This window comes from Panthera onca, chromosome E2 (genome assembly GCF_046562875.1).
Source record: "Panthera onca isolate mPanOnc1 chromosome E2, mPanOnc1 haplotype 2, whole genome shotgun sequence".
Taxonomy (NCBI): Eukaryota; Metazoa; Chordata; class Mammalia; order Carnivora; family Felidae; genus Panthera; species Panthera onca.
The window spans coordinates 34,648,675-34,673,837 of NC_138353.1; the positions used below are offsets into that span (position 1 = coordinate 34,648,675).

The 25,163-nt window shown below is 58.7% G+C and overlaps 1 protein-coding gene and 1 long non-coding RNA gene across 2 annotated transcripts in view; one reads left to right on the plus strand and one right to left on the minus strand.

Annotated features, from left to right (window-relative positions):
• Positions 1–5,369, minus strand: part of LOC132690337 (uncharacterized) — a 16,041-nt gene extending 10,672 nt beyond the window's left edge. The window contains exons 1-4 of the long non-coding RNA XR_009615350.2: positions 4,966–5,369; positions 3,449–3,555; positions 3,188–3,245; positions 1,925–2,096 (exon numbers count right to left, since the gene is read on the minus strand). This is a non-coding gene — a long non-coding RNA (uncharacterized LOC132690337). The remainder of the gene's footprint in view (positions 1–1,924; positions 2,097–3,187; positions 3,246–3,448; positions 3,556–4,965) is intronic.
• MMP15 (matrix metallopeptidase 15) lies at positions 3,600–25,163 on the plus strand. Its single transcript, XM_078438830.2, has 10 exons — positions 3,600–4,418; positions 15,485–15,633; positions 16,566–16,694; positions 17,997–18,304; positions 18,671–18,832; positions 19,783–20,036; positions 20,416–20,554; positions 21,457–21,607; positions 21,691–21,806; positions 23,159–25,163. Exons 1-10 carry the CDS (start codon positions 4,257–4,259, stop codon positions 23,623–23,625), a joined length of 2,037 nt encoding a protein of 678 aa, XP_078294956.1. The 5' UTR covers positions 3,600–4,256; the 3' UTR covers positions 23,626–25,163.

The following is a 25,163-nucleotide window of genomic DNA, read 5'->3' on the forward strand; positions in this document are numbered from 1 at the left end:
CACCCTTGTATCCTCTTTGAGCACCTAGATCCCTGGTAGGATTATTCACCTTCCCTTGTGAGAGAGAAAACTATTTTAGGATGACTCCTAAGGAAATCATGAAAGAAATCCACATGGCCCAAAGGAAAGCTTCAGACTCAGAAAGAATTGGATGGGGAAGAGTTGGATATTTTAGCCATTCGGGTGGACTTTGGAAATACCAAGACGTCTACTCCACAGGCCCCAAGTTTATCTCTCGAGTCATTGTGTGTGGTTTAAACAACACAGCTCACATGGAAAGGGACAAAATGCAGGATATAGTAGACAAACGGTGGTTTGGACTGTTTGGCTTTTATTTTGACCAAGCACTTGCCCCTTACCTCAACTGCCAGAAACATAAGCCTGGAAAAACCATAAAGGTGTGGCAATTTAAAAAAAAAATTTTTTTTTAAGTTTGTTTATGTATTTATTTTGAGGGAGAGAGAGCATGAGCAGGGGAGGAACACAGAGAGAGGGCTAGAGAGAGAATTCCAAGCAGGCCCCAGGCTGACGCAGGGCCTGGCATCATCATGACCCTAGCCCATCACCCCGGAGGAAACCAAGAGTCTGAAGCTTACTGACTGAGCCATCCAGGTGCCCCTCCCCCGCCACCATTTTAAACCTTGCAACTAGGCATTCTGAGAAAACCCCACACCTACTCCAGTCTATCCTCACAAGGGTCCTGTCCTTTCCATTGTAGTTTTATCACGGGCGCCTTTCTGAGAATGTACATTCATTGTCACACTTACCTAGCCATCACTGAGTCCAACATAACCTCCGCCTCAGCCACTACAGGGTTCCCTGGAGATCCCTCATATGAAAGAAAATGTCCCCAATGCTCCTCTTACCTAGTTTCTCAGAGGGAGCCCAACCACCATAAACCACCTCCAGACAAATCTTTTTCCTCATCCTCAAAATTAGCATGCTTTGGTTATCCTCAGTGACCAGATAATTATTTCTATGACCGCTGTCTAATTCCCGATGATTCTGATTTTTTCTGGGGAACCCAAGCTTATTGGGTGTTACCTGCCAACTGGGCCAGATCTTGCTACCTTGCCGATCTTTTTTTTTTTTTTAATTTTTTTAAATGTTTATTTATTTATTTTTTGAGAGAGAGAGAGAGAGAGAGAGAGAGGGAGAGAGAATGAGTGGGGGAGGGGCAGAGAGAGAGGGAGACACAGAATCTGAAGAAGCTCCAGGCTCCAAGCTGTCAGCACAGAGCCCGAGGCGGGGCTCAAACTCACCAACCATGAGATCCTGACCTGAGCTGAAGTCAGACGCTCAACCGACTGAGCCACCCAGGCGCCTTGCTACTTTCCTGATCTTACCAATCTCTTCATCTTACTCTATTTCCTACAATCTCCTTGCATTCTTAAATTATCTCTAAAACAATCACCCCCTCCCTCAGGGTCACCTCACTCTTACTGTAAGAACAAGAGGTATTCACAACATTGCAGATCCCCCCATAGGTGAGCTCAGTTCCAGGGAAGGTGAGGTCACAAAAACAACTACAGAACTGGGCCTATGTTCCATCCAGGACCTCACGACTTTTTGGGGAGACGTTTGCCACTTTTGGGGTACCATCCCCAGAAATCTATCACCTGGCTCAAGAGGTTAGATTCAACAACAGAATCACCTATTCGTTGCTACTGAAGCCATTCACCTCGTCCCTGGATAATCTCAGCATGGGCTTCCGGATCAGTGACTAGCCAACTACAAGAAACCCACGTGGGCTGTTCTCAACTTCAGTGCCCTCGATGTGACCCTGGCTACAGAAGGAGACACTTGCACAGTGGTCAGACACAACTACTATGCCTTCATCCCCAGCAATCTGCTTGACACCTTTGCCACAAGCAGGAAGGGCCGAGAGGTGAATGAAGAAATGTTTCACTGTCATTGCACTCACACTGCCAAGGACAACAGGCACTGGGGCTTCTGGTAGATCTCTGAAGATCTGTGAAGTTGGGTACACATACTGGTCCCGTCTCTAATCTTCATCTATTTGTCTTCAAGGTATCCCTCTCATTCAATGTCTTGTGGGTCATACAGGACAGCAGTTATCTATTGTCAGCAAGGCTCTAAACAAATAAAGGTGACCACATGAGGAAAGAAGAATTTCTAAGATTCTTTGCTTGACCAAACTTTTGTCAGGATCCCATGAACCCTCTTTCCAGCCAGGCCCTTCTGTGTACTTCCTTCTAGAATCCAGTTTTAGCAAGAATTCTGCTAAGTTAGTTTATCTAGAATTTTCCACCCTTGAGATCTTATCACACTCTCATCCCTACTACTCCCCAGGTAATATCTGATCACCCTGGCTGCCTTCAGCCAGATCCCCCAGACTCCACGTCTCCTTTTAGTCATCTCCCATCCACCAATCCCCACCCCTTCCCATTCCACTTGCTCCTGGCCTATAAACTACCCCCTTGTTCTGGTTGTATTTGGAACTGGGTCCAGTTCTATACTGGAATCTCTCTTCTCCTATTGCAATAATTTTTTGGATAAAATCTATCTTTGCTAGTTTAACTTCTGTTTGCCTTCCCAGTGGTCTTTTTCTTCACCCGCAAGGTCTCTGAACAGGCCATTTGTAAGCTCAGCCAGATCTCTGTCTGATCTGGGATCTGATCTGATCTGTCTGGTTCCTGGAGGTGAGGCCTGCTGGACCACCCTAGGGCTTACTCTAGAGAAACCTGCCCTCAGGTAAGGAAGGTTCCCATTTCCAGGGTGAGGAAGTGGCAGAGAGGGAAGGTCTCAGTCCCTGGGGCCAGTTTTAGGACCCAGACTGCCCTTGGTCTGGATTCGCAGCCTCTGGGGACTTTAGACCTCCAAGGCCCCCGCACCACCTCAGGCCTTCTGCAACCAAGTAGATCTCAAGCTGCTCCTGAAATAGAATGAAATCTAGCACTTTCAGCTCTGTGCTGTAGAAGTTTTGCCCACTGGCCCATCACCTTGAGGAACCACACTGTTACATTTCACTTGCACAAAACAGTGTCCTCTACTTGGACAGTTAATGTGTGGAAACAGCCCAAACATACCAACCCTCAGCCGACCTTTGCCCCACATTCCAGATAAGGAGGCAGCAGGTAAATGGCAATGGTGAAAAGGGCAACTGCCTCCCTCTGAAACCTGTGTTCTGTTGACCACACTGCCCAGGCAAGGTACCCAACCTCACCTGGTAACTTGAGGAGAGTCACTCAAGGGCCAAAGACATCTTGAGGATTTGAAGAGACCTGGGCCAACAAACCATTAGATTTTTATCTCCCCCCTCCACTTCCACCCCAAGACAGGACTCTTGGGTCCCTCTTTCCTCCTTCCTGACCACCACAGCCTTATAGCCCCACACACCCGCCAGGTGGAAGAAAGAAGAGTCGTCCTTCCTCCTAGCTCCCTCTCTCTCTCTACGGGGTCGCTGGGGAGGAGGGGAGTGTCAAACCTGCTCTCCAAAAGCAAGGGTGGGAGTGACGGGGGCGGGCAGGCAAGGATCCCTTCCTTCCTGGAAGAGTAAAAGGGCCGCTGGTCCGACTCCACCTTCGGCACCTGCTGCAGAGAAGCCCCGGGCTGAGGTACCGCCCCCGGCCCTCGCCCGGGTCCGCGCGCAGAGAGAGCACTGGCCCTTTAAGAGCGGCGGCGGCCGCGGCGCGCGGGGAGGAGGGTTGGGAGCGCCCGGAGCTGCGCCGAACTCGCCGGGGACGTCGGGCGCCGGCTCCCTGGCTCGCTCACTCGCTCCGACCGGCTCCCTGCGCCTCCTCCCGGGACTGAGCGGGGACCCCGGCCCGGGCGGGCGCGGGGCGAGCAGAGTCCCCGGGCGGGAGGCGCGCGCTCCGGGCAGCACCCGGCCCCGGGCATGGACAGAGGGAGCTGGGCGCGCAGGGGGCGCCGCGGGACCGGGCGGCCGGAGCGCTGAGCCAGACAAAGGCTCAGGAGTTGCGCTTGCTTTCGGGAGCCGGGCCCCGGGCGCCGAGGCAGCGGGACCCCGCGGCGGGCGGCTCCGGCCGGCCACCTCCCCCGCGGGCCGGCTCCGCGCGCCCGGACCTGCCCTGCCCGCCTCTCCTTGGGCGTGGGAATTTGCCGAGGGGACCTAAGCGGCTCCGGCGGGGACCCGGACCAGGAGGTCTGCCGCGCGCCCGCCGGGCGGGGAGCCAGGGAGCGTCGCAAGTTTCCGAGCCGCGTGCGGGGCCCCGGCGCCGGCCAGCGGGCGAGCCCTGCGTGCAGCGCTCCCGGCCGGGCTAGGCGCCGAGAGCATGGGCAGCGACCGGAGAGCGCCCGGACGGCCGGGCTGGGCGGGCAGTCTCCTTGGCGGCCGGGAGGCGGCGGCGCGGCCGCGACTGCTGCCGCTGCTCCTGGTGCTTCTGGGCTGCCTGGGCCGCGGCGCAGCGGCGGAGGACGCAGAAGTCAATGCCGAGGTAAGGACCCCCGCCCGGCCCCTCTGCGGCGGGCTAGGGGCTCGGGGGCTGGGAGGGAGGGAGCCACGCCCGCAGCCTGGGGAGAGGGGTGGAGGGCTCGCAGACGAGCCCCCGTCCGGGAGATGGGGGGCGGGGAAGAATGGGGCCCGGCAAACTGCCTCTCCCCAGCTCGCCCTCTGCGGCGCACCTCATCCCAAATCCTGGAGGGCGTAGGGCTCGTGTCCACTCTCTACCCCTACCCCGGACACTGATCCGCCCCAGCCCGCGTCCCAGGAGTCGCTTCTGCTGCCCCCAGCCCTCGCTCTCCTCCTCTCCTCTCTCCGGGCGGCCGATTCCTCGAGAGCCTGGCGGGCGCGCCGTGACGTCCTCTGCGAGTGGGGAGGGGGCTGCCCTGGGGGGACCACGGGCGGAGCAGGCAGCGCTCCCGCCTCGGTAGCCCTTGGTCTGGGTGACAGCGAGCCGTGCGCGCAGCGGGCCCGGAGGGGGCGAAGGGGTGAGAACCTCCGACACAGCAGTCTCCGGTTGCGGGGGCGCTTTGGCGACTTACTTGGGCTCTTAACGCGGAAACCGCTCCACGACCAGGTGGGTCCAAGAGAGACCCAGTCTCCCCCGGGGCTTCCTCCCACTAGTGCCCCTACGTCGGAGAGGGCAGACTCCGCAAGTGTTTTTACCAGGAGCCCGCCTGATAAAACCGTCTCCGGATCGGTCCGGCAGGTGACCAGGCGCGGCCTCCTGGCGTAGAGCGAGGTCCAACCTGCATCCCCCCGCAATACCCCACGCGGGCTCTGTGGGTCGCCCAGCGCCGTCCTCCTGAGCATAGACAGTGAGGGCACCAGCTCCGTTGCCCCAGCAAAAGCGGGGTCTGTTCTGTCCCGACTTATAAGACCCACTCCCAGTCCGGGACTAGGAGAGGGTAGATAGGACAGGAGTGAGACGGTAAGAGGAGAGACCCGCCTCTTTGTTGGCTCCGGTAGGCTGGGGCCTCGGTGCCCTTGGGCCGGCCTGGAGCCTCGCAGCCGGAGCTGCTGCGTGCCTTCTATTTGCAGCCGGGCCGGTGCTCCCTCCCAGCCTCCCGGCGGCTTCCCCACCTCCCCCGGCAGCCTGGGAGATTTTTCCGATGGAAGCCTGCCCTTCCCCGCCCTACTTTAATAAAAGCATGGAGGAAGGGCAGGGAATTCCTCCCGGCTCAAGTTACACCTCCAGCCAGTTCCCCACCTGCTCTGCCCTCCCTCCCTGGCCTGGCCTGGCCAAGCCACAGGGAGCCAGGCCTTTGGCAGGAGGTGGAGTGGGATCCCAGACCGGGCTGGTCCAGCTGCCCCTCATTTTACACAGGCGGGCAGGCAGGGGCTTATATGCAGCTTCTGCTGGTGGGGACCCCCATCCAGGTACTGGGTGGAGAGTGCTTATTGGACCCACCTACTGCTCTGTAGAGCTGAGGACCAGAGGATTGCAAGTCATAGACCCACCCTTGAGGAGTTTATAGTCTATTTAAGAATGGCATCTCTGCAGGGCACCTGGGTGGCTCAGTTCATTAAACTTCCGACTTTGGCTCAGGTCATGATCTGAAGGTTCCTGAGTTTGAGCCCTGTGTAGGGCTCTATGCTGACAGCTCAGAGCCTGGAGCCTGCTTTGGATTCTGTGTCTCCCACTCTCTGCCCCTCCCCTGCTCTCATTCTCTCTCTCTCAAATAAATAAAACATTTTTAAAAATTAAAAGAATGGCTTCTCTGCACAGGAAGCAGTTATGGATCAAGCTGGAATTTGGTGGCCATGTCTGTGAATTGGCATCCTGGTTGGCCAGAAGCTGGGGCGCTGGGACCTATGGTTTGAAGGGCCTTTCTTTGCTTCTACTTCTCCATCACACCCTCCTATCCCAGCTGAGGGAGTCCCCATACCCCAGGACCTGCACTGTCAGGCCTGAGTGCCCACAGACCATGGCCCTAAGCCTGTGGTGGCACTGGCTAGAGATTTGTGACTGGCCTGCAGCCCCTCTCCTGGGGGAAAACTTGGGTCAGGTCATTGCTGGAAGAGACTCTGGAGGGTGGAAGGACCCTCGATGTTGGAAGCCAAAGTAGACGGACGGCTGGAGACAGGTGGGCTGTCCCAACAACTAGAGGTGGCTTTGGGGTACAAGGTTGTTCTTTGGAGTCTGTGAAGTCTGTCCAGATCTGGGACCAAAAAGTCAAATGACTTAAGCAATCAGCCCATTTGCCAGGAAGCCGTGGGAGAACTGTCCCCAGGCCCATGCTATCAGAACACCAGCATGGGGGAGACTCCTGGGCCTGGCCCACACCCTGTGTACAGAGAGCCTCCTTCCCTTGAAGAAGGGCTCTTGGTCCTCACCCCAGAACCCCCATAGCTCCAGACTTCAGGTCGGGTCATGGCTGGACCTTTCTTTGAGCAGCCTGGCAACTGAGTCAAGGCCAGCCTCTCTCCCCTCCCCTCCCTCTCCCAGGACAGAAACCATAGGAGTTTCACCAGACTAAGGAACCAGGGAGCCTGGCATGTGCTCGGAGCTGGCGGCCACCGGCCACCGGCCACCTGCCACCTGCCAGGCCTCAGCCTGGAGAAGGCTCTTTCTTGGGGAAGCCACCACTGATTTACTCTGCCCTGTCCCACTCACTCCCTTGGATGTCAAGTCCCAGGCTCCAGCCCAGAATGGCTGTATAGACCCAGGCCCTGCATAGGCCCCGGCCCTGCCTGAGTGGGGTGCCCGCTGCGCTCCTGGACTCCCTCCCCGAGAGTCCAGCCCCCACCTATGGATCTCAGTCCCGCCGTTTCTGGCTGTGGCACCTAGCCTGCTTAAGTGCCTTTGGTTTTCACCAGAGAATCTCTGGTTCCCCCCATGCCCCGACTGCTTCCTTTTAGGCACAACTTCAGGCTCTGAGCCCCGCCCCATGGGAGTGACTCAGCTGCCAGAGTTCACAGGTGTACTGCCACTAAAACCTGGACACACCCAGGTAAACAGAGGTGGACTCCCACAGATTTCCCTTGCCCCTGAGTGGGGGCTGAGCAGATGAGCAAAAGGAGGGGTGCAGGTCACCTTGAATTCTGGTTTTGACCTTCAGGTCTCACTGGCAAGCCAAAGCCCCAGGCTCCTTGTGTTCCAATCTCTGCCCGCACTTCCATGCTGGCCCCTGGGGGCCCTACTGGTGCTCTCTTTTTAGTACCCTCTCTTAAATGTGAAACAGAAACTGCAGAGGGTCCCTGTGCCCACCCTCACGGAAAGGGGTTCATGTGAGGGCCTTGTCATCGGGAACCTGCAGAAGCTGAATCTTTTCTCCTCCCTCGCATCTCTGCTTTTCAGTCTCTTCTCTGACTACTAACAGACCACTCCTCTCCCATACTCTGTTCCAAAACCCAGAGAGAACTGGGCTGATGGGTGCAGCCAGGGACCTGGCATCCAGTTGGGCCATGCCCTTCACCTCCAGCCCTTTTGTCAGGTCCCCTGTGTTTGGGCCGCCCCAGGGTCCAGTCAGTCAGCTGCCTCCATGCAGAGAACAGCCTGGCATGTGCTTGTCTGAGCAGTGTATCTGCTTGGCCTGGCCTCTCTGAGCCCTGGACAAGAAGGCCTTCCTTTGCTCCACCCCAAGGAGCAGAAGAAACATAGAAACACAGCCAGATGCCCCAAAGAATTGCAGCCCTCACGGCCTATACTCTCTGACGCCAACTCAGAATGGCTACACTGCCGGGCATGGAAAAGCCCCTCCCTTCCAAGCTTTTGGTTCTGGCCCCTTTTGTTCCTGGACCACATGTTCCCTGCCATCATCACCTCTGCCCAGCTGGGATTTTGACTTCTGCCCGAGGCCAGCTGTAGTGGCTGCTGTGGGTCACCACTGATTACAGTTGGTGCTCTAGACTGAACGTTTGCATACTTTCCACCACCACCCCCCCCCCATTCATTATGTTGAAACCCGACTCCTAAGATGATGGTATTAGGAGGTGGGACTCTGGTGATTAGGTCATGAGGATGGGGCCCTCATGAGTGAGATTGCTGCCCAGGAAAGTTCCTTTGCCCCTTCTGCCATGTGAGGACACAGCAAGCCGTCGGCAGTCTGCAACCCAGAAGAGAGCCCTCACCAAAACCCGCCGGGGCTGCCCCCCTGATCTTAGACTGCCAGCCTCCAGGACTGTGCGAGATAAATGTTGTAGGCTTTCCAGTTTATGGTATTTTCGTTACAGCAGTCTGGATAGACTAAGACGTTTGGCATCTTCCGTATCCTCTCAAGATTTATGTGGCTCGCATAGCTGGCCACGGAGGCGGGGGCCAAGCTCCATGGCCAGCTTATGCTTTTGGACATGGAGATGTGTTCTCTGAGTCAGCAGAAGCAGAGAGGGGTCAGGGGCTCTCTGCTTGGGGTCTCTCCACTACAAAGGGTCCTGGGAGGACTCCACAGGTGAACGTGGGGCCCTGGGGTCCTGAAGGTGGCATCATGAACACTTATCTAAGCCTGCAGCACACCATACATACCTTCTAGCTGGATGAGCCTCCCTGAGTCAGGGCACAAATGAGGCCGGCTGCTCCCCAGAAGGACACTGGTTCCGGGGATGCCTGGAGACCAGTGGCTGTGGGCTGGGCCCTTTGGGGGAGGTAGCACAGATTTTGCACCCCCAGGCAAGAACAGCATAGGTATGCAAGCTGGGCTTGGGTCAGAGAGACAGAAAAGGATGACTTTTACCAGATCCCATTTCCTTTGTGGGAACAGCAAGAAATGAGCAAAAGACCCAACCCAATCTCTGATATCTGGACAGACAGATGAGGACCTGGGTAGCAGCCATTAGCCAGCCTTCAAAGATGCTTCTCATCCTACTGCCATCTCATGCTCCAGCTTCCAGAGCCTGGAAACCAGGGTGTGGGTCAGCTTTCCAAGGCTGGCTCTTAGCCCCGAGAACTACCTTGTCCTCCCAGGAGTGACTGCCACCATGAGCAGTGAGAGCCCAGCTTCACATTGAGCATTTATGAGCGTGGCACTGGGCATAAAAGAAGCACTTGCAAAGTGGTAGCCAAACACAGCAACGATGAGAAACAAGTGGCATTTGCTGTTGTGCGAGTCACAAAACCTTTCTGAGCCTCAGTTTGTCTACAGAATGAGAATATTAATAGCATCTACTGGATGGAGTTCCTGGGGAGATTCGGTGCATTTGCGTGTAAAATGCTGAACGCTGTGCCCACTGGTCCTCACATGAGGCCCAGTGAGGATCAGGTGTTATTTTTGAGCACCTTCAACCTACTTGGTTACATCCTAGGCACGGCCTATGAATGTTCTGTAAGCATTTTCACATTTAATCCTGCTATTACTCTGCAAATGTGGGACTATCATTACCCCACTGTATAGAAGAGGAAACTGAGACTAGGGGGTAAGAGAAGTTGCCCCAGATTCCCCAGCCAGGGGGTGGCAGAGCTGGGCTCTGAACCCAGTTGGTCTGACTTGGAGCTGAGCTCCCAGCCCGCAGGCTGGGTTAAAGGCTGCAAGGTGCCATGCCATGGGGAGCCGGCTGGGCTGGAGCCAGGTGGGAAGGAGAGGGTGGAGATGGGGCCACACATGCCTTTACCCCTTCCCACCCCCGCCAATCCAGCCACCCAGGCTTTACCCCATGAACAGCCCTATCTACATGGACAACATCTACAGGAGAGTTTCCAGGTGAGGCCCTAAGAACTGGCTCACAGCCAGCCCCGAAACCACTAGCAAACAGGGTTTTTTCACCCCACCCACTGGCCAAAGGACCGTCTGGCTCTTCCTCCAGGTTAAGGATTGCAGGAGCAGACTGGGAAGGGGCAGGGCGAGGGAGCACAGGAACTCAGGTGGCCACCTCCTTCCTGCTTGCCTCGCTGGACAATCCCCCAGCCCTCCTACTCTCCCAGCCACCCAGAGCCCCTTCTCCAACTGCAACTTTCACATAGTGGTGGAGGGGGTCAGCTTGAGCCCCAAATAAGCAAGTATGTTCTTCTGGAACTGCTTAGGTATGAATTGTGCTACCTTGAAGGGTAAAGGACACACCAAGGACAGGGGGGCTGGCGGAGTGCCCCCGCTCTTCACTGGCCTTGGGTCTGCGTCATCTGTGCCGCCATCCCTGTGTGGCAGTGGGGAGTAATATCGACCCCATTTTGCAAAGAAGGAGCAGAACGGGAGCTTAGAGAAGCTTAATAAGCCCCCCTCCATCACTCAAAGGCCTGTTATGTGGACAAGCAGTCAGGACCAAGGAACAGGTGTCACTGGGAGGCAGATTTCTGCTCAGCCTGAGGAGGAGCTTTCCAACAGTCACTGATGCCCAAAGACAGAATGGGCTACCTCAGTGGCGGTGGGCACCCCATCTCTGCCGGGGTGCAGGCTGGATGAGTCATGGGCCCAGCTATAGTCCTTAGAGGCTTCAGGGAGGCAGCCGGACTTGATGGCCTGAGGTCCCCTCCAGCCTAAGGCTGGATGAGTCTCGGGTTTGTTTGGGTCACCTTGCCGGTGAATGGGTTCCCAGCTCGGATCCCCTAGAGGGGGGGCCCGATGGGCCCAGGGTGCACGCTCTGCGTCTGCAGGGTCTGTGGCTCCCCGGGACCACAAATCTCTTTCAGCGCCGGCTCCGTGCCCAAGACTGGGAGTGCAGAGCCAAGCGAGGCCTTGGCCTGCTCCCAAGAGCCCACAGCCTGGGATACAGGGTAAGGGAGACGGGCACGATGAGGACCTCACACCGTGGAAGGTCTGGGTCTGTCCTTGGCAGCCCTGACAAGACGCCTTTTGTGCCTGGCTGGCGACCCTGCCAGGGTCAGCCTGGACTACAGAGAGAGCTGTGGCTGACAGAAACGGAGCAGAGCCCAGCGGAGACTGGCTTTTATCGCACAGAGGCCGATAAGGCTGAGTGGGAGGGGCCCCAGCCGTCTGAGCCCGGGGAGGTGGCTGTGGGGGCAGCAGAGCAGGGGAGCTCACCCCGCCCCTACGGCGGCTTAATGCACAGTATTGATCCGCGGCTCCTTCGCAGACGTACCCTCCCTGCAGGCCTGGCTTGGCATTGTCTCAGCCATCCTGGTGGGCAGCCCTGCTGACATGGCCCAGCGCCCAGCCCCAGCCAGAGATGTGGGGTGTGGGGAGGATTAGATGCCCTCCCCCAGTGCTGTCCTGGGCACTGCTCCTCGGCCGAGAGGAGCTGGTGCTACTTCACAGGCAGTGGGCCAGTTGCACTGCTTATGGACTCCAGCTCTAGCCAGACCAGCTGTGTGACCCTGGGTGGGCCACTCACCGTCTCCGAGCCTCACTGTCTGTATAATGGGATGGGGTACTTGTGAGCTTTGAATGGGCTGATAAGAGTAGGCTGCCTGGCCCACAGCAGGGTCTCAACCTTCTGCTACTGTGTTTACGGCCTCACCTAGGAGCCAGGGGCCCAAGAATCTCCCCCTTCCGACTCCTGATGGCCCCACGTTTCCGCACCTGGGGCTAGACATGCACCTGAAGCATCTATACGTACTCACGGGGTGGGGTCTGGAGCTTAAGAAAGAAATGGCTGTGAAAGAACTGGAGTGGGTGGGGTCTCTCTGTGTGGACCCTAGAGCTCTCTTCAGAACCTTCCCGGCCTCCCACTGGACAGCGGCTCTCATGGAGGAGCTCTCTCTACTTTGCCGCTCCCTGACCCATCTGAGCCTTAGTTTCACCACCTGAGAAACAAAGTTTTACCTGCTTGGCTGACCCCACCTGTGAGAATCTAGGTAACAAGGAAAGAAAGGCGGCAACTTGTATAAAGGACAGTCTTTACGGTCGCCAGTCGGGGCGGCAGGGGCTTGAACACAGCCTCTCCCCAGCTTTGAGACTGGGAGGCCAGTCACGACCCTGGGAATTGCTACCCACTTTTGGCCCGTGGCAGCAGAGCCTGTCAGCAAGCTGGGACTTCAGGGCACAAGCAGCCCCTGCCACCCACCTGTGCACCCCTGCCCCATGCCCCCTTCCCTCTGCATCTGCATCTTCCCCTCCTGGACTTGTCACACTGAGTCCAGCAGTAGGAGTAGGGTGGAGAGAAACATCCTCCCAGACGCAGGGGAGAGGAGAAGCCCACAGCCCTACAGGGGGTGTAGACTGATTGGCACTTGGCAATCAGCCCCGAACACAAGTTTGCCAGAGTCAGGCAGCCTCCGTCAGCTTCTTCGCCTTGTCATCTGGGGCTCAGCTGCTCTGGGCCCAGGCCGCGTATCTGCTCACCCTCCCTCACAGGCCGCTGGTTCTCAGCCTGGCTTCTCATCCTGGCAGGGGCCGAGGGCATTGAGGGTTCAAGGCTTGGCCCATATTGAAATGGGAGCTCTTGGCTTCCCTAAGACCCAGAGGGTGCTTGTCTGTGCGGAGGAGGGTCCGCAGGCACCCGTGGGACCTTCCCATCACCCCCCGAGCTGCCTCCAGGATTGAAGGGCCCCTCAGCCCCATCGGCTGTGCTGGGCCCTGGAGCTGTTCACTGCAGACAGGCCCAGCTCCCCTCCCGTTCCCTCCCCAGGGCCCCAGCCTGAGCCTCCCCTGCCTGCCCTCCCTCTGTCACTCTGCAGACACCGCTAATCAGCCCCTTGGTGGCCTGTGATTGCGCTCCAGTGAGATATTTTTACCTTATGCAAATAGGTGATGTAGAGGCGACCTCATCTGTCAGCGGGCAGCTCCACCTCTCCCCCCACCTCCTCTGGCTGCTGGAGCTGGGCTAGCGGCCTGGCCTTGCCTTCCAGGTCTCCCCATGCCTCTTAAGGGAAACTGTCCATTACGGGTGTGGACCTCCCGCCCTGCCCCTCACACACACAGCTTCAGGAAAGCCTTCCCGTGCTTGGGAAGAACAGGGAGGGTGCCCGCGGCACCGCCAGTGTCCGGTGGAGCTGAGGGAAGGAGCCCTGGGCCAGAGGGGTGAGTGAGGAGGGCTGGTGGGGGAGGCCATGGGGGAGGCCGCTGCTGTGCCCTCACCTGAGGCTGCCGGGCACTTAGGCCCCCTTGGAGCCTGGACCCTCCAGCTCTGTTGGTGGAGGCAAAAGGCTGCGGCTCCACGGACAACCAGACAGGCCTCTGTCATTAATATTACATTTATTGAGCACTTTCCCCAACCCGGCACATTGCCAAGCAGTAGTGTGGACTCCCAGCTTAACCCTCACAGAAACCCAGGAGGTGAGGCAGGTCCTAGCACAGCACCCGTTTTCACTGACCACGGACTGAAGCCCGGGAGGCAGAAGTGGCAGGGCCACAATTTGTCCCCAGATCTGTTCCCAGAGCGGACGGTTGTTTCCCACCTCCATGTCTCTGCCTTATTCTGTGGCAGTTCCCCAGGGCCCGGGAGGCCTGGAAGCTGGGGCCAGGCGTCTGTCTGCCACCCTCGTTGACTCAGCAGCCATTTCCTCCAGCTGTAACCTGGGCACTGCCGAGCTGGCTATGTGGGCAGCCCAGCCGTGCCGGGGACTGGTGGGGGGCACTGAGGGAGCAAGTGCTTGAGGAGTTGGATGTGACACTGGTGGCAGACAGATAAGGGCGTGGCCCTGGCCAGCTGACACATGGCTGTTGGTCCACAGCAGCCACCATATCGGGCCATCATCCTGCCTTATGGGACTTTGATATGGGGTCTTAACCTTCCAGAGCCTCCCAGAGAGCAGGCCTCAGGTGCCCTCACTCAGGGGAGGGGGAGGCCCCAGAGGCCCCAGGGTGGGCCAGGAAAGGTGTAAAGGACACTTCTGTGTGGCCAAGGCCCACAGAAGTCCCTGGCCTCTGTACCCACCAGCCTCCCATGGCGGTCACTATGCTCTCATGGCCAAGGTGAATTTTTACCCCAGTTCAGCTTGGCTCATCGGGGATCCCATCCTCCAGCTGCAACTGTGACGGTCCTATCTGCTCACAGGCCTGCAGGTGTGAATCCCTCCCTCTCTGGGTACAGTGGGTCTCCCCAGGGAGCTTGTGAACCCCTGGAGGTCAGCACCCCTCTCCCGTGGTCCTCCACAGCCCCCAGCTGGCATGGTACCTGGCACAGAGAGGGTACTCAGAAAGACTTGGCAGGAGGGGTGCGGTGGGTGAATGGATGGACAGATGGATAGATGGAGGAGAAGACAAGGCCCGCCCAGCAGACTCTGGAAAGGGACGGGTACCCCCATTGCGTGCCAGCTGCACTTCCCAGGGCTGTCTCTCTCAAATCTCACGACCCCAATAACCCCATTGTCCCTTGAGAAAACTCAGGCCCAGAAAGAGCAAAGCGTTTGTGGCAAAGCGGGGACTGGACTTCAGGCCTCCTGGCCCACCCTGTTGGCCCCAGGTGGGCTGCCCCAATCCATCTGCTCTGCTTCCAGGAGGCCTAGGATTCGTCAGGGAGTAGCCCAAGGGGCTGGTTTTCCTGCTTGGTGAGGCCTCAAGAGGTTCTGAACCTCTGAATCCCCAGCGGTCTGTCAGGAGTGGTAGGGGGCCCACCCTGGTGTGCCCAGTCCGACAATAAGGACAGCAACTGTGGACTGCCCTCACGGACAAACAATGGGGGAAGACAAACAATAAATACCTGAGGGAAATATATAATGTGTCATATGGTCACAAGTACAGGGAAGGAGAAGGGATGCAGGGTGTAGTGGATGTCTTCTTTTAACATTATGTTGTCAGGAAACACCCCTCCAGTAAGGCGGGGTTGAAGCACAGACTGAAGAAAATGGGGGTGTGAGCCATGCAGAGCACTTGGGCAGCAGGAACAGCAAGTGCAAAGGCCCTGAGACAGGAGCATGACTGCCTGTGGGGGGTGGGAGGAGTGAGGTCTAAGAGCTGAGGCAGGGGCAGGTAGTGAGGGGCCTGGCAGCTCCTGTAAGAACTGGCTTTGACTCTGAGCTGGGAAGTTTCGGGAGGATTCTGAGCAGAACCAGAAGGTTGACCAGACCTGACTTGTAAAGGCCTGTTGTTCTGGCTCTTGTGTGAGAACAGACCATAGGAGGTGGAAGCAGGCAGAGCAGCACCGAAGCTCATGTGGTCACTTTAGCAGGAGGCGGCGGTGGCTCCGACAGAGCGATGGCGGAGGTGGTGGGCGGTGGGCGGCTGCAGGCTGTGCGTGTCTGGGACTAGCAGTGCCAGACGTGCCGACCGAGTTGTGGCCTGTCCTTTGCAGAACTGGCTGAGGCTCTACGGCTACCTGCCCCAGCCTAGCCGCCACATGTCCACCATGCGCTCTGCCCAGATCCTGGCCTCAGCCCTCGCCGAGATGCAGCGCTTCTATGGGATTCCGGTCACAGGCGTGCTTGACGAAGAAACCAAGGCGTGAGTCCCTCCATGGGGCCCTTCCCAGACCCCACTGGCACCTGCCCTCCCGGCTTGCCCTGAAAAGGGGTTGGCAGGGGCGCCTGGGTGGCGCAGTCGGTTAAGCATCCGACTTCAGCCAGGTCACGATCTCACGGTCCGTGAGTTCGAGCCCCGCGTCAGGCGCTGGGCTGATGGCTCGGAGCCTGGAGCCTGTTTCCGACTCTGTGTCTCCCTCTCTCTCTGCCCCTCCCCCGTTCATGCTCTGTCTCTCTCTGTCCCAAAAATAAAAAAAAAAAAAAAAAAAAAAAAAAAAAAAAACGTTGAAAAAAAAAAAGGGGTTGGCAGGTGGAGTTTCCGGAATAGAGTGACCTAGATAAGAGATGGCGAGTGGTTTGATCTTCCATGCTAGTTCGGACTGGTTGGGATTGGCTACCTGAAAACTCGTGTTGAGAAAGCTCCTGAGGTGAATCTGGCTGGGCAGCAAGGAGGATGGGATTGATTAGTGATGTCTGCCACAGGCACAGGAATGGGGAGGACCAGCAGCATGTGCCTTGGATGGGACATCCTCACTAGGCCACAGCTCTGCTCTGAATCTGACAGGGGTGATGGGACCCAAAGTCACATCCTTGGGCGTACGTGAGCGTAACGTAGCAAGGACAGAGGGCCTCAGGGGTAACTCTCCCACTCCTGGGTGATACTGGTGATACTCCACAAAGGTGAGCCTCTGTCGGGCACTCAGTCTTCCAGGCTGAGGTCAGTGTGCCTGTTTTTCTGATGAGGAAATAGAAATGCAGAGAGTCTCCCACTGCCACCACACCCATGCAAAGGGTGGCTGGGGGCCCAAGGCAAAAGGGTGGAAGAAGGGTGGACTGCCTGGAAGAGGCAGAGCCGAAGCAGGAAGGCGTGTGGAGGAGAGGCTCTGGGCTTACCCCTCCGTGCCCATGACCCAGGTGGATGAAGCGACCCCGCTGCGGGGTGCCAGACCAGTTCGGGGTGCGCGTGAAAGCCAATCTGCGGCGACGGCGGAAACGTTATGCCCTCACTGGGAGGAAGTGGAATAACCACCACCTGACCTTCAGGTAGGGACCATGGCTGTCCGTGGTAGCGTCCCTCCCACGGCATTGCCCAGAGACCGCTCTTTCCTCTCCTCTCCCAGGCTGAGGCCTCAGGCTTCCCAGTGGGCTTGTCTGGAAAGCTTCCTTTCCCAGAAGCCCACCCCGGGGTGCCCAACATAGACAAGCTGACTCTGCTCCCACGCTGACAAGATCGGCCGCACACCCTGGCCAGTCTTCCCCCAGTGAAGGTCAGGACCCTTGGAGCTGTTTCCGCTCTATCCTCCTTCCCTCCCCGCTCCCCACCCGCCAGCAGCCGGGCCGGCCTCACAGCTCAGCTCCTGTACCAGTACAAACTGGGGGCCCCCACAGTGTAGGGCACGGGGCTTCAGGTATCTAAGGGGTTGGGGGTGAGGGTGGAAAGGGCTGGAATCCAGGCAGCTGTCAGGTGTGCAGGCAGCAAGTCCCCTGCAAAAACCCTGGTTCAGGCACCTTCCTCCTTTCTGCTGAGTCCTTTGGCAAGAAAGCCTCCTGAGCCTTGAGCCATGTGGCAGTCCCTGAGGGCTCCCCTTCTTGTTTTAGTCCCTCCACAGTCCTACCCGCAGCTCTATCTCCTGAGGAAGAGTGGCTCCCGCGGCCACTTAGACCCTAGGCCCCCAGAGTGACTTCATGGCTCCAACAGCTTTTAAGGGAGGAGATCTGTCCAGCACACAGAAGCTTAATCTGATTTATGTGGGTAATAATGGGCCTCATCATGCTTTTATCACGTGCAGACTCCAGGCCCATGTTCTACATGAGCTAATTCATTTAATCCTCCCAGGGCCCCCGAGATGAGAGCGCTACTCTCCTTTTCCCCATTTTACAGATGAAGAAACTCAAATTCAGAAACACTTAAGTCACTTGCCCAAGGTCACATAGATTATGTTAGAGCCCGGCCTTGAACTTAGGACAGCCTGACCCTGCAATCATCAGAGCCATTTGGCCTGTGTTTCCTAAACCTCAGCCATTTGTATCAAACTGTCTAGTTCTTTCTCTTAGCTCCATAGCACTCTTATTAGTGGTTTTCTTATTTAAGCTAACTGAATACAATGCAACCTTATTTAGCCATATCCTAATGAACTCCTGGGTTTGACATGTTAGTTGTCTTTTTCAAATTCACATCAGAATAAACTAGTAGTTGATATTGATGGGCACCGTCCACGAACCAGCTCAGATCTTACACATGTTCCTTGTGACCATGTGTCTTCGCCCCCACCCAGTGGGTGCTAGCAGTGGACAGCGGACCCAGTAGGCCCTGGGTTCACTCCCTGGTCTCCCTGCCCACTGCAGCATCCAGAACTACACAGAGAAGCTGGGATGGTACCACTCACTGGAGGCAGTGCGAAGGGCCTTCCGTGTGTGGGAGCAGGCCACGCCCCTGGTCTTCCAGGAGGTGCCCTATGAAGACATCCGGCTGCGGAGGCAGAAGGAGGCTGACATCATGGTACTCTTTGCCTCTGGCTTCCACGGCGACAGCTCACCATTTGATGGCACAGGGGGCTTTCTGGCCCACGCCTATTTCCCTGGCCCTGGTCTGGGCGGGGATACCCATTTCGATGCAGATGAGCCCTGGACCTTCTCCAGCACCGACCTGCATGGTGAGAACACCTGGCTGGGGCAGGGGAGGGGAGGCAGAGCCGGAGCTGGGCATTGCCCTCTGACCCAGTTGAGCAGAGACAGGGTTGGGAGGGGAGAGCTTCATCCAGGGCAGTTTTCCAGAGCACTGACCCTCAGTATCTCAGTCTGTTGTCCCATGACCTCCAAGGGCTGGTAGGGAAAGGGAGGGATCATTTTACCCACCTCTCAGATGGGGAAGTTTGAGGCCTAGCAGTCAGAGCAGCTCAGCCCCTTCTGAGAATGGCAGAAGGGCCAGCTCTCTGATGGCCTCAGCCCGCAGGGCCTGGGCCAGGGCAAAGCTGACTGTGCATCCCCCCCACCCCCACCCCGGCCGATCCCCACTGCAGGGAACAGCCTCTTCCTGGTGGCCGTGCATGAGCTGGGCCACGCGCTGGGGCTGGAGCACTCCAGCAACCCCAGTGCCATCATGGCGCCATTCTACCAGTGGATGGACACCGACACCTTCCAGCTGCCCGAGGACGACCTCCGGGGCATCCAGCAGCTCTACGGTGAGCAGGCAGCGTGGGCACGGCCAACGGGCTCTGCACTCCAGCTCTCAACTCCCAGCCCTACGAGGCATAGGTGCCACTGCTCTCCCTGTTGTGTCGATGAGGAAACAGGCCCAGAGAGGATTAGTGACTTGTCCACATCGCTCAGGGAGTGAGTGATGGTGCTGGAAGTCACACGCAGGACTGGCCGACTCTAGGGCCCTCATGGTGGCTCCAGACTGGGGTCTCCAAGGCCCCTCACAGACCGCTCCTCTCCTCCTCAGTGTCATTGATACTCTTATTAGACAGAAAATGCCCTGGTCCCAGATCTCGTTCCTCCTACTCTCAGTCCCAACCCAAGCCTGTCCCAAGCTCGCCAGCGAGTGTTGTTGGCTTATCACTTCCCGGTGGCTTTGAGGCAGGTGGCACCCCCCTCAGCCCAGGCCCCACCCGAGAAGGCCTCCAGTGGTAAGGGCTCCTGAGGACTGATTCTGTGGGCCCGGCTTGCACTCAGCACCACCCCAAGCCCCTTGTTAGGGCTGGCGGTACCTGCCTTGCTGGGCACGTGACAGATACTTCCTCACTCTGTCCCCGGCAACCTGGTAAGAAGATGGGCCCCTGGCAGAGGACACAGAACCATGTTCTTCCCTCTGCATGTGTCCACCAAAGCAGGCTGGTGTCCTGAGGGGAATGTCCCCAAGGGGAAGTGGAGGAAAGGGCAGCCTCAGGGCCACAGTGACCCACGTCCAGTGTGGGGAGGTGAAGGAGAGGGCTGTATGGAGGACAGAGGTCCTCCTGAGGGTGATGGCAGGTGTGGGGGAGGGGTCAGCTGTGGACAGACAGGGGGGCGCGTCACCTGGGTAGACCCCACCACCAAAGCACATGTCTCTCCGGGCTGGGTGCCCCAGGGTCCCCTGGTTCTGAGTAGGGGCTACCTTCTGACTTCCCACTCACCCCACCCCACTTTGCAGGCACCCCGGATGGTCAGCCACAGCCCACCCGGCCTCTCCCCACTGTGACTCCCCGGCGACCGGGCCGGCCAGACCATCGGCCTCCCAGACCCCCTCAGCCACCACCCCCAGGCGGGAAGCCGGAGCGGCCCCCAAAGCCGGGCCCCCCAGCCCAGCCCCGAGCTACGGAACGGCCTGACCAGTATGGCCCTAACATCTGCGACGGGGACTTTGACACAGTAGCCATGCTGCGTGGGGAGATGTTCGTGTTCAAGGTCTGGCCCCTGCCCGTGTCTCCCCTGATCCCTTGGCCCCGTCTCAGAGCAGGAGAGCAGCCCCCACATCCCACCCCTGCATCCTTGCCCCACCTGACTGCCCAAGCACACCCACCCCTCCCTCACTGAGCAGCCCCTGGGGAGCCCTCAGACCCTAGACCAAGAAGAAACCAGCCTGAGGGACACGGGACTTGCTCAGGGTCACACAGCGAGTGCAGGGGTCCACACCCCGCCCAGGGCTCACTTATGGGTGCTGCCCTGGCTTTCCAAGCCACCCCTCTGGATCTCCCTGACCTAGGAAAAGGCAGCCAGATGAGGGGCCTCTCCCAGTATGAGGGAGTGAGCTTGCCCTGCCCACTCACACCCACGCCCTCCCCAGGGCCGCTGGTTCTGGCGGGTCCGGCACAACCGCGTCCTGGACAACTATCCCATGCCCATTGGGCACTTCTGGCGTGGTCTGCCCAGTGACATCAGTGCTGCCTACGAGCGCCAAGATGGACGCTTTGTCTTTTTTAAAGGTAAGCCGGGGTAGGTGGGAGGGCAGGGCGGCCTCCCTTCCCTGACCTCTGGCCTGGCCTCTGACCCAGCGGGCCTGAAGGAGGAGGAGAGCATAGGGCTACATGGCATGTCCACAGTGTGGGGAGCCGAGTCAAGGCAGGGGTGGGGCAGGAGGAGACAGAAACCTAGGGACAGGAGGACCTGGGCCCCTGGGGGCCAGCGGCTGCTCTGACTGGAGGCGAGCGTCCATCTGCAGCACAGGGGCTCCGCATGTGACTCCTCCTTCCTTGCGTCTTGTGCCTCCTGCAGCCCCTCCTCATAAGACCAGAGCCCCCCCCGTCCCCGCCTTCCCGGGCAGGATTTCTGTGGTCTGTCTGCAGGGACAGTGGAGCTCCCTGCCACCGGCCCTCCCTGTGCGGCCTGCCTCTCTGGGGAGGGCCTCAAGGGCGGCACCCCCGGTGGATCAGCTGTGTCCCCAGCCCAGCTGGCCTGAGCCCACGCTTAAAGCCCCTGGGCTCAGAGTCCAGGCAGGGCTCCCCCTCTTTCCTCCCTCTGTACAAGAACTGTGTATGGGGGGGGGGGGGGGGGCGGACGTTCACATGGGAGTGCAGGCCATTTATAGTGTGACCGTGTGCTGTGGGTACAGGTGTGAGTGAGTGACTTGTACGTGTGTAAATGAGTATGTCACAGGTGCCCGTGAGTGCTGAGTGTGTGTGATGTGCAAGTGAGTTGTCTTGTGTGTGTGTAGGGGTCAGTGCCTACACTGTCTTGTGTACAAGGACGTGGGGCGGGGGGGGGGGGGGTAAGTGCAGCAGTGGATGTGTGTGGATGTGTAAGCCTAGGACAGCATTCCCCATGTCCCCTCCCTCCCACGCCCCTCTGCCCCAGGCCTGTCCTCACCCACCCGCCTCTTCTCCTGCAGGTGACCGCTACTGGCTCTTCCGAGAAGCCAACCTAGAGCCCGGCTACCCTCAACCGCTGACCAGCTACGGCCTGGGCATCCCCTACGACCGCATCGACACGGCCATCTGGTGGGAACCCACAGGTCACACCTTCTTCTTCCAAGAGGACAGGTGAGCACCGCCTTCCTCAAAGGCAGAAGGCCCCAGCCGAACCCCCCTACCCAGAGAACCACAGCCGGTGCTTCTGCTCACAGGTACTGGCGCTTTAATGAGGATACACAGCGTGGAGACCCCGGCTACCCTAAGCCCATCAGCGTGTGGCAGGGGATCCCTACCTCCCCCAAAGGGGCCTTCCTGAGCAACGATGCAGGTACTGGGCCAACCCCCTGCAGCCCGCCCAGCACTCACCATCCCCTCCTCCACACACAGGGTTCGCCCAGCCTTTCGATGGCAGGTGTGAGGGACGCAGCCATGGCAGGCCCTGGGCCGGGGGCTTCCAGAGCATGACCGTCCTGGTCCCTCCTGCACTGTCTCCATCCCCTCTTTACAGACAGTCACACTAAACCAGAGAGCTTGAGTAAAGGGCCCCAAACCCCACAGCAAGAAAGTTGTGGGGAACCGAGAGTCCAACCCAGGTCTGCCTGTGTCCAGAGCAGGAACTCAGAACTACCCTGTTCCCTCCGGGGCAACCCACAGGGAGCCTGAAGCCTGAGGGGGGTTAGCTTGGCTCAAAGCAATGGCGGGCAAGAGTCCTACCAAGGTGCCCGCTTACCTGCCTGGAAAGGAAGCTTGACCTCTGTCATTATAACTAAGCACCAGGGAGCTGTGGCTTTTATTTCTCCAGCAGGGTCTCTGGCAAACTTACGAAAAACCATTAGTCTTGGTTCTCAGGTTCCAGGTTCTTAGGCTCAGGGGAGACCCCACTGACTTTGCCAGTGCTTAGGCAGGTCACGTGGCATCTGTGTGTGACGGCATCGCCATGCAACTACTCTGATCTCATTGTGATCAGCAGAGTATAGACTCACTCATAGTTCAGACTTGGCCCTTCGTGGGGCTGATGGGACATGGGCAGAGCACCCAAAGCCACAGAGCCCATCCAAGGCAATGTTAGACTCTGCTCCAGGTCTGCTGCAGGCTGGCCGTGTGCAAGGCTGGCCTTGAGCAAGACATTGACCTCTCTGGTGTGGGGTGAGCCAGTCCTGGGACAAGGTAGCAGGGCCCCCTGACCGTAGCCCTTATGCGGCAGGCTGCAAGACCCTTCTGCGTGCTGCCCCAGCCAGGAAGCACAGGCAGCACCGTCAGGTCCTTTCCCCAAACCCTGCCCCTCTCTGAGCCAGGTCTGGCTCCCATAAGTTGAGAGGGGCCAGATCTGAAAATGCTCAGGCAAGCGAGTGAGAAGGTGGGTGTTTTAAGTTTTTATTTATTCTGAGAGAGACAGAGAGAGTGTGCAAGCAGGGCAGAGGGGGCGAGGGGCGGGGGGGACAGGATCCCAAGGAGGCTCTGTGCTGACAGCAGAGAACCCGATGCGGGGCTCGAACTCACCAACCGTGAGATCATGACCTGAGTGGAAGTCAGATGCTTAACTGACTGAGCCACCCAGGCGCCCCCAGGGTGGGTGTTTTCAAGCTGGGGCTCCTTCAGCATGTCCTGGTCTTCTTTGAGGGTCACCGGCCGGCGGCTGGGGCACGGCCTGACACCGCTCATCCCCGCTTGCCCCTGCAGCCTACACGTACTTCTACAAGGGCACCAAGTACTGGAAGTTTGACAACGAGCGCCTGCGAATGGAGCCGGGCTACCCCAAATCCATCCTGCGGGACTTCATGGGCTGCCAAGAGCACGTGGACACGGGACCCCGATGGCCCGATGTGGCCCGTCCGCCCTTCAACCCCGATGGGGGTGCAGAGCCCGGGGCGGACGGTGACAGCGAAGAGGGCGATGAGGGCCGCGAGGCCGGCGCGGGTGGCGGAGAGGGGGACTTCGGGGAGGGGACAGGTGAGGATGGGGGCAGCCGAGTGGTGGTGCAGATGGAGGAGGTCACGCGGACAGTGAACATGGTGATGGTGCTGGTGCCACCGCTGCTGCTGCTCCTCTGCATCCTGGGCCTCACCTACGCCCTGGTGCAGATGCAGCGCAAGGGCGCCCCGCGCATGCTCCTCTACTGCAAGCGCTCGCTGCAGGAGTGGGTCTGACCCCGCCCCGCGCCCGGCCCTCCGGCTCCTCACGGTGCTAACGGGGCCGGGGCTGGCGGTGCCCGTGGTTTTGAGACGGCTCCTGGGGGCACCCAGCAAGGGCCTTCCATGGCTCCCTCAGCCCCTGGGTGGGGGCCCCTCCAGGCCCCTCCAACATCCCTGCCAGCCCTGCCCCATTGTTTATTTATGCCCAGGGTTTTTTCTTTTCTTTCTTTCTTTCTTTTTTTTTTTTGCACACTAATTGAGTATTTGTTTCTACTTTCCCGACTAGGAGCAGCAGTCCATCAGGGCAGGGGTTAGAGTTTTCTAAATGCAGTTCTGCTCTGGACAGGGGGTTACCTCCCCGACCCCACCCCTTCCCACCCCGTACCGCCTCTGGCTCGGGCACAGCCAGAGGACCAGAGGGTCAGAAGGCCCAGTTGGAAAGTAGCTGAAGGGTTTTGGAGGGGCCCTCCTCAACCTGAGCGAGCTCTGGAGACTGGGGGGACCTGACTAGTCTCCACCCACCTGAATCTCTGACTTAGGAAGAGCTTACTCCCCGGGGGCAGCCCCAGGCCACAGGGGACAGACAGGAAGGTGAGGTAGCCTACTGGCCATGAGTCATGTTGAGTTTTGGTTGCTTCCCAGCCCACCTCTCTCAACCCCAGTAACTGAGGCTTCTCGTGTCTTAAGACGCCCACCCCACCCCCAACCAGCCAAGGGGCCCACAGCCCCAGCTCCCACATACCGCTTGAGCCCACACCTCCTGGCCTGCCTTACCAAGGACCAAAGGGGGTCTGCCACGGCCCCTCCACCCAGGAGCCTCGCCACCCCCCCCCCCCCCGCTCCCCCGAGGCTGGGCTTCTAGCCCCCGTCCACTCCTCTCTGAGCTATGACCCACTTGGGCTCCTTCCTTGGGCCTCTTCCCACCCACCCTCATCTACACCACTGTCCTCAGGGGTCTCAGAACCCCACCGGTCTCAGGCCCCAGCTGCCAAGGTCCCAGTGGCCCCAGGGAGACAGGGGGCTGATGGGTGCCCACAGCCCACCATGCACCAGGCTCGGGGGTTCCTCCCCTCCCCTCCCTGTCCCCCAGGGCACTGGGGTGGGGGGGGGGGGGAGACATGTGGAGAGGGGCCAGCAGCTCATCCCCTCATGCAGACTGGGATGTGGCTGTGGAGCCCCAAGAGGAGCCCATTGTGGCCTCGGAGACTCCCCTTCTCCTTGGCTCAGCCCTAAGGGCAGAGACACTTCCTCCTTCTTTTCCTTCCCGAAGTAAGCAGGCGGCAAGGCTGCTGTGGAAATGGTACTGTACAGCCGGCTCTGTCCCCTCTGCTTCCCCTCAGCCCGGGGCAAGCGTGCCTGCCACCCAGATCCCCGAGGCCCCTGGAGGGAGGGGTTCTCATGGGCTGACCTGGATCACAGGTCCAGCAGCTTGCTCCCCCCTCCATCCTCAGAACCGGAGAGCCAGCCAAGGGATGGGGGGTGGAGGTCAGTGTCCACCCTCATATGTTTCTTTCTGTAAATAATCTGCACTGATTAAATTGTACAGCCGGCAA

What these genes read in the sequence shown, in the direction of transcription:
- MMP15 (XM_078438830.2), top strand. Translation starts at nt 4,257, where the DNA reads ATGGGCAGCGACCGGAGAGCGCCCGGACGGCCGGGCTGGGCGGGCAGT. An exon ending in AACCACCACCTGACCTTCAG is followed by an intron (nt 16,695 to 17,996) that starts GTAGGGACCATG and finishes TGCCCACTGCAG; the next exon opens with CATCCAGAACTACACAGAGA. An exon ending in CTCCAGCACCGACCTGCATG is followed by an intron (nt 18,305 to 18,670) that starts GTGAGAACACCT and finishes TCCCCACTGCAG; the next exon opens with GGAACAGCCTCTTCCTGGTG.